Source organism: Ranitomeya variabilis, chromosome 2 (assembly GCF_051348905.1).
Source record: "Ranitomeya variabilis isolate aRanVar5 chromosome 2, aRanVar5.hap1, whole genome shotgun sequence".
Classification (NCBI taxonomy): Eukaryota; Metazoa; Chordata; class Amphibia; order Anura; family Dendrobatidae; genus Ranitomeya; species Ranitomeya variabilis.
Window position 1 is genome coordinate 819,014,314 of NC_135233.1, and position 8,361 is coordinate 819,022,674.

The following is an 8,361-nucleotide window of genomic DNA, read 5'->3' on the forward strand; positions in this document are numbered from 1 at the left end:
CTGTCACATAGGACTCTCAAAGTCACTTTAAATGTGATGTGGTCCCTAAAAATGGTTTTGTAATTTAAAAGAACTTTAATTTAAAAGACTTTTGATGCGTGGTAGGTGCAAGGAGCTCTTAATACATAGGTTGCCTACGCACTAAGAGCTCCTTGCACCTACCACGCCTCGGAAGTCTGGTGAGAGAGACCAGATTTATTGGTGCAGGACACGACAAAGTGCTGTGTATATTTTTATATATGCGTTGTATATTTATTTTCTATGCTGTATAGTGCTGACAGTGTAGACCAGGGGTCCCCGGAGGCCTTTTACCCAGCCCCCGCCGCAATTCACATGTTCCTTTCGCTTCTGAGCGCCCGACGCTATGCAGAAGCGAGAGTTCGGCGCTCATCTTCCAGAGACTCCAGACCTAGATGAGCATGTCACGCGTAGTGACGCGTGACGTGCGCATCTAGGCCTGACAGACGAACAGCGAGGAGCGCGGGCAACGCGGGAGCGGCTACGCTACAGTGCACTGCTAGGTAATGTATAGTTTTCTTTGTTTTTTAAGCGGGGATGGGGGGGGGGTTTGGGAGAGAGCATGGGAGCTGGACCTATATGGGGGAAGACAGAGCATGGGAGCTGGACCTATATGGGGGAACACAGAGCATGGGAGCTGGACCTATATGGGGGAACACAGAGCATGGGAGCTGGACCTATATGGGGGAACACAGAGCATGGGAGCTGGACCTATATGGGGGAACACAGAGCATGGGAGCTGGACCTATATGGGGGAACACAGAGCATGGGAGCTGGACCTATATGGGGGAACACAGAGCATGGGAGCTGGACCTATATGGGGGAAGACAGAGCATGGGAGCTGGACCTATATGGGGGAAGACAGAGCATGGGAGCTGGACCTATATGGGGGAACACAGAGCATGGGAGCTGGACCTATATGGGGGAACACAGAGCATGGGAGCTGGACCTATATGGGGGAAGACAGAGCATGGGAGCTGGACCTATATGGGGGAACACAGAGCATGGGAGCTGGACCTATATGGGGGAACACAGAGCATGGGAGCTGGACCTATATGGGGGAACACAGAGCATGGGAGCTGGACCTATATGGGGGAAGACAGAACATGGGAGCTGGACCTATATGGGGGAACACAGAGCATGGGAGCTGGACCTATATGGGGGAACACAGAGCATGGGAGCTGGACCTATATGGGGGAACACAGAGCATGGGAGCTGGACCTATATGGGGGAACACAGAGCATGGGAGCTGGACCTATATGGGGGAACACAGAGCATGGGAGCTGGACCTATATGGGGAAGACAGAGCATGGGAGCTGGACCTATATGGGGAAGACAGAGCATGGGAGCTGGACCTATATGGGGGAACACAGAGCATGGGAGCTGGACCTATATGGGGGAACACAGAGCATGATAGCTGGACCTATATGGGGAAACACAGAGCATGGGAGCTGGACCAATATGGGGGAACACAGAGCATGGGAGCTGGACCTATATGGGGGAACACAGAGCATGGGAGCTGGACCTATATGGGGGAAGACAGAGCATGGGAGCTGGACCTATATGGGGGAACACAGAGCATGGGAGCTGGACCTATATGGGGGAACACAGAGCATGGGAGCTGGACCTATATGGGGGTGATTGTTGGTATATTGTTTTTGTAGGGCTGTATATATATCTATTGGTATTTTACTAATAGCAATTTGGAATCCCTAGGAAACAATGACGTCAAGAAAGAGAAAAATTGGCTCGGAGTGTAGGATATTCAAAGAACAGTGGACTTATGATTACTTTTTCATGCAGTACAAGGAAAGAGCTGTGTGTTTGATATGTCAGAATATAGTGGCTGTGTTTAAAGAATACAATTTGCGTCGACACTATCAAACTCAACATAAAGATAAATATGATTGTTTGGTTGGAGATGTATGAAAAGATAAAATATTAAAACTGAAACATTCATTGACAACTCAGCAAAATACTTTTGTGAAGCAGAAGCAGCTAAACATTTCATCACTGCGAGCAAGTTGTCAAGTTGCCAAGCTAATAGCGTGCACTGGCAGGCCATTCGTGGAGGGAGAATTTGTTAAAGAGTGCCTTCTTTCTATCGCCAAAGAGATGTGTCCAGAAAAGTCAATCTTGTTTAGTACAGTTAGTCTTTCAGGATCTACAATTACACGAAGGATTGAAGAAATGGGAGACAATTTGCATCAGCATTTGCAAAACTCTGCAAGAAAACTTTCCTATTTTTCCTTGGCACTTGACGAGAGCAATGATGTTCGTGATTCTGCACAACTTCTAATTTTTATTCGTGGGACGAATGACAATTTTGCAGTCATGGAAGAGCTTGCTGCACTGCAAAGCATCAAAGGAACAACTACAGGGGAGGATATCTATGAAAAGCTTTCCCAAACTGTGAAGCATTTGGAGCTAGACTGGGCTAAACTAGCCAGTGTGACAACTGATGGTGCGCCTAGCATGGTGGGGTCTAAGAAAGGAGTAATTGCTCGCATTAAACAAGAGATGGACAAACGTAACCATTCTCATCCAATAGCCATACACTGCCTCATCCACCAACAAGCGCTATGTAGTAAATCACTGAAGTGGGACTCTGTTATGAAAATTGTGGTATCTTGTGTTAACTTCATTAGAGCTAGTGCACTAAACCACAGACAATTTCAGGAATTTCTGTCTGAGCTAAATGTTGCCTATGAAAATGTTCTGTACCACACAGAAGTCCATTGGCTGAGTCGAGGCAAAGTTTTGAGACATTTTTATGACTTGCTTCCACAGATTACAGATTTTATGCTGTCAAAAAACAAAGAAGTACCAGAGCTCAGTGATGCAGAATGGAAATGGCACCTCACCTTTCTGACAGATGTAACAGAGCTACTCAACAGTTTCAATGTGCAACTTCAAGGAAAAGGGAAGCTCATCTGTGATATGCACTCACATGTGAAAGCATTTGAAGTAAAATTAGGCCTCCTTATCAAACAAGTGAAGGAGGAAAATTTCTGCCATCTCCCCTTAACTCAAAATCTGTTAGCAGAAAAACCCATGGTTGCATTTCCAAAAGAATTTTGTGTGAATTCACTGGAAAAATTGCAAAAGGAGTTCCAATTCAGATTTAAAGAGCTTCATCTCCATGAACAGGACATACAGCTTTTCTGTAACCCATTTTCTATTGACATTGAAAATGTGGATGCAATTTACCAAATGGAACTGGCTGAACTGCGACTCTGAAAGACGCATTCAAGTCAAGCACCTTGCCTAACTTCTATACATCTCTCCCCTCTGAGACCTATCCTAATCTCCGGAATCATGCACTCAAAATGGCAACCATCTTTGGCAGCACTTATGTTTGTGAACAGACTTTTTCCAGAATAAAACATCTGAAATCTCCAACCAGATCTAGACTAACTGATGTGCACTTGCATCACTTGTTACGGCTAGCAGTGACAAATATGGAACCGGACATTGACCACCTCATCAGTCAAAAGCAGGCCCATAGTTCCCATTGAAATAATGGTGAGTTTGTTGATTTAAATTAACTAGTTCTTTATTTTGAATATTGTATTTGTTCCCTGTATGTTTTTTTACTTTAAAATGAGATATGTGTAGTGTACATAGAGATTTTCACAGTTTTTTTTATAGTCCGGCCCTCCAGCGGTCTGAGGGACAGTGAACTGGCCCCCTGTGTAAAAAGTTTGGGGACCCCTGCTCAACAGCCTCCCATCCATAGATTCTGTCAGTTGCTTGATCTGTTTACGATCAACATTGCGTGCAGCAGCCACCACAACCTCCCAGACATTGTTCCGAGAGGTGTACTGTTTTCTCTCCCTGTAGTTCTCACATTTTATGAGGGACCACAGGTTCTCTATGGGGTTCAGATCAGGTGAACAAGGGGGCCATGTCATTATTTTTTCTTCTTTGAGACCTTTACTGGCCAGCCACGCTGAGTAGTAGTTGGAGGCATGTGATGGAGCATTGTCCTGCATGAAAATCATGGTTTTCTTGAATGATACCGACTTCTTCCTGTACCACTGCTTGAAGAAGTTGTCTTCCAGAAACTGGCAGTAGGTCTGGGAGTTGAGCTTCACTCCATCCTCAACCCAAAAAGGTCCCACAAGTTCATCTTTGATGATACCAGCCCATACCAGTACCCCACCTCCACCTTGCTGGCATCTGAGTCGGTGTGGAGCTCTCTGCCCTTTAATGATCCAGCCTCTGGCCCATCAAGAGTCACTCTCATTTCATCAGTCCATAAAACCTTTGAAAAGTCAGTCTTAAGATATTTCTTGGCCTAGACTTGACGTTTTATCTTATGTTTCTTGTTTAAAGGTGGTCGTTTTTCAGCCTTCCTTACCTTGGCCATGTCCCTGAGTATCGCACACCTTGTGCTTTTTGCTACTCCAGTAATGTTGCAGCTCTGAAATATGGCAAAACTGGTGGCAAATGGCATCTTGGCAGCTTCACGCTTGATTTTCTTTAATTCATGGCCAGTTATTTTGTGCCTTTCTTGCCCAACACACTCCTTGCGACGCTGTTGGCTATATGCCATGAAACGCTTGATTGTTCGGTGATCACGCTTCAAAAGTTTGGCAATTTCAAGCCTGCTGCATCCCTCTGCAAGATGTCTCACAATTTTGGACTTTTCAGAGCCCGTCAAATCTCTCTTCTGACCCATTTTGCCAAAGGAAAGGAAGTTGCCTAATAACTAAGTGCACCTTATATAGGGTTTTGATGTCATTAGACAACACCCCTCCTCATTACAGAGATGCAAATCACCTGATTTACTTAATTGGTATATATAACACATATCCTAAATCAAAAATAATAATGCTTCAAAAACCATGAAAATACACAATTCCCAAAAATTCCCAGGGAAAAATGAAAGCATACCAAATGAATAAGATGTAATATTTTATTGAAGAAAATAATATTAAAAGACCATGACACCTATACTAAACCAGATAAATCTCAATTAAAACCAAGGCGGATACAAAGCAGTGACAATTGTGCATAATTAACCTGCTATACAATTATTACCAAATGCAAAGCAAAAAATTTTTGCCAGGACAAGCTAACATGAATATAAATGCCCAATGTATACAAAATAATTTTTTGTGTATAGAAACCACATATATTAGTAAAGTGCAAAATAGTGCTGAGGACATATAGCCATATGAAGGCCAAATAATCACAATACTTGTAAATTATATATGGGAACTACCAAGGCACGATATCGTAGTATATTATATTGTATGTGTACAAGAACTATCAGCACCCATATGTGACATAAATGAAGTGAAGGGCCCAGTTCTATCTACTGTATATACTATAAACTACACATCCGTGCAAAAACGCATATCTATACCATGTTAGTAAGGCATGAAGCAAAAGGTAAAGTGAATAACTTACATGAATGCTTATGAGCTATGTGTCACGCTTGTGCCGCCACCCCGACAGCGCCGTTTCGCCTACCAGGCTTCTTCCATATGGGGGCAAGTGTGTTGTGTCTAAACCGAGCTCCTTTTATGTGGAATAAATTAGATCGTCCTAACAGCTGATAACAGCGTCGGCGTCCTGGATCCTTAACGGCGCATGCGTTATTGAGAAGCCGCTCTTACAAAACAGCGTGACTTCCGGTCTTTCGCATCTGGCATGTAAGTGTAAACGCTCACATACCTTAGTGAGCGGGGCCGGAAGACACAGAGCGAGCACTAACAGGGCATGCGTACTAGATACCAGGAACGTTAATAATATCGCTCCCTCCATGGAGCGATGTTTAAAAGGGGCGGTACCAAACAAAATTCAAGAATACTAGTAGTATCGCTCCCATTAAGGAGCGAAATTTGAAAAAGATGTAAAACTGCCGGTCAGAGGAGACTCGTTTTAAGAATAATAATAGAAAAATCCCGTGTTAAAATGAAATAAATTATTTATGTGTACTATGAATAAAAATGTGATAAATCCCAACTAATAATTAGTGTTAATAAACAAAAACATCATAATAAATACAGATAACTATGTGTACTGAACAATTGTGACACAATAATATATGACCATATAATAATCTCAATGACAATGATATAACATTCCCAATCCTAATAACAATATAAAAACACTACTATAGAGTTATATAAATAAATATATGGCCATAATATACAATAAATAGCAATCTAGTGAATAACCTTAAATAAGACTAAATTTTACTTAATTGGTAGTTGGCGCTCAAGCCTGAACAGCTTGGAGTAGGACAACATGTATAAAAAGTATTATGTGATCAAAATACAACTTACCTAATAATTCTGCACACAGTGTAGACCAAAATTTACCTCTAACATAAAGTACAATATGTCACAAAAAACAGTCTTAGAATAACAGGAATACATTTAAGCTTTCCAGAGTTATTACCTCATAAATTGACACTGGTCAGATTTTAAAAATGAGGCCCTCATTAATAGGTCATTAACCTACAAAGTGGCTTGGTTCTTAAGAAGTTAATAACCTGGGTAGGCAGAGGTTTTTTACGTGCATTTTCTCATCCACTGCAATTAAAACTGCAATTAGATACTGATGAGTTCATGTTTCACTGGGCTATATGCACAAGTAAATAGTTTTGGGAGGTCAAACTCAGTGACAAGTTTTCTTTAAGGAGTTGTAGTGTTTTTGCTTGCAGAGACTGGGTTGGGGGTAGCGGGTGCAAGGCTCAGTGTGTACTGGGCAGTGATTTGCTGAGGCATGTGATTCTATAAAGGACAGTCATTTACAGAGCGCAGTTCGTTAGCTATGACGGGCAACCAATAAAAAAAGTGTTTGTTGGGTTTTTAACCAGTAGCGGTGAACAATAATACTGAGTTCTGGTGAATGAATGGAATGCAGCTTCATTGACTTGCGGTGCTGCGCCCCCTGGTGGCATAGACTCATATGAACTCTAGCGTGGGAATTTTTCTGAATATTTTCTCACGCTTTGAGAAGGAGATAGCAAAAGCAGACAATTGAATTACCGTCTTTTAACCCCTTCACCCCAAAGCCTGTTTTCACCTAAGTGACACGGCCAATTTTTACAATTCTGACCACTGTCACTATGAGGTCATAACTCTGAAACGCTTCAACGGATCCTGGTGATTCTGAGATTGTTTTCTCAGGACATATTGTACTTTATGATAGTGGTAAAACTTCTTCGATATGACTTGCGTTTATTTGTGAAAAAAACAAATTTGTCGAAAATTATGAAAATTTAGCAATTTTCAAATTTTTCTTTTTTATGCCCTTAAATTAGAGAGTTATATCACATAATATAGTTAATAAACAACATTTCCCACATGTCTGCTTTACATCAGCACAATTTTTTGTTAGGGAGTTATAAGGGTTAAAAGTTGACCAGCGATTTCTCATTTTTGCAACAAAATTTGCAAAACCATTTTTTTATGGACCACCTCACACTTGAAGTGACTTTGAGGGGTCTATATGACAGAAAATGCCCAAAAGTGACACCATTCTAAAAACTGCACCCCTCAAGGTACTCAAAACCACATTCAAAAAGTTTATTAACCCTTCAGGTGCTTCACAGGAATTTTTGGAATGTTTAAAAAAAATTGAACATTCAACTTTTTTTTCACAAAATTTTTACTTCAGATCCAATTTGTTTTACTTTACCAAGGGTAACAGGAGAAATTGGACCAAAAAAGTTGTTGTACAATTTGTCCTGAGTACGCCGATACCCCACATGTTGGGGTAAACCATTGATTGGGCACATGGCAGAGCTCGGAAGGGAAGGAGCGCCATTTGACTTTTCAATGCAAAATTGGCTGGAATTGAGATCGGAACCCATGTCGTGTTTGGAGAGCCCCTGACGTGCCTAAACAGTGGAAACCCCCACAAGTGACACCATTTTGGAAAGAAGACCACCTAAGGAACTTATCTAGATGTGTGGTGAGCACTTTGAACCTCCAAATGCTTCACAGAAGTTTATAATGTAGAGCCGTAAAAAAAAAATAATATTAATTTTCACAAAAAATGATCTTTTTGCCCCAAATTTTTTATTTTCCGAAGGGTAGCAGGATAAATTGGACACCAAAAGTTGTTGTGCAATTTGTCCTGAGTACGCTGATACTTCATATATGGGGATAAACCACTGTTTGGGCGCATGGCAGAGCTCGGAAGGGAAGGAGCGCCATTTGACTTTTCAATGCAAAATTGGCTGGAATTGAGATCGGAACCCATGTCGTGTTTGGAGAGCCCCTGACGTGCCTAAACAGTGGAAACCCCCACAAGTGACACCATTTTGGAAAGAAGACCCCCTAAGGAACTTATCTAGATGTGTGGTGAGCACTTTTAACC

General features: G+C 41.9%; 1 protein-coding gene across 1 annotated transcript; it reads left to right on the plus strand.

Annotated features, from left to right (window-relative positions):
- Positions 1 to 1,740: 1,740 nt before the first annotated feature.
- LOC143803961 (general transcription factor II-I repeat domain-containing protein 2-like) lies at positions 1,741 to 3,258 on the plus strand. The gene is made up of 2 exons (XM_077281711.1): positions 1,741 to 1,941; positions 1,990 to 3,258. Exons 1-2 carry the CDS (start codon positions 1,741 to 1,743, stop codon positions 3,256 to 3,258), a joined length of 1,470 nt encoding a protein of 489 aa, XP_077137826.1.
- The last annotated feature ends 5,103 nt before the right edge of the window (positions 3,259 to 8,361 follow it).

Bases quoted from the DNA above. Each gene is read 5' to 3' on its own strand.
- LOC143803961 (XM_077281711.1), top strand. From the start codon at position 1,741: ATGACGTCAAGAAAGAGAAAAATTGGCTCGGAGTGTAGGATATTCAAA. The intron at 1,942-1,989 runs GTATGAAAAGAT...TTGACAACTCAG, and splicing joins ATGATTGTTTGGTTGGAGAT to CAAAATACTTTTGTGAAGCA.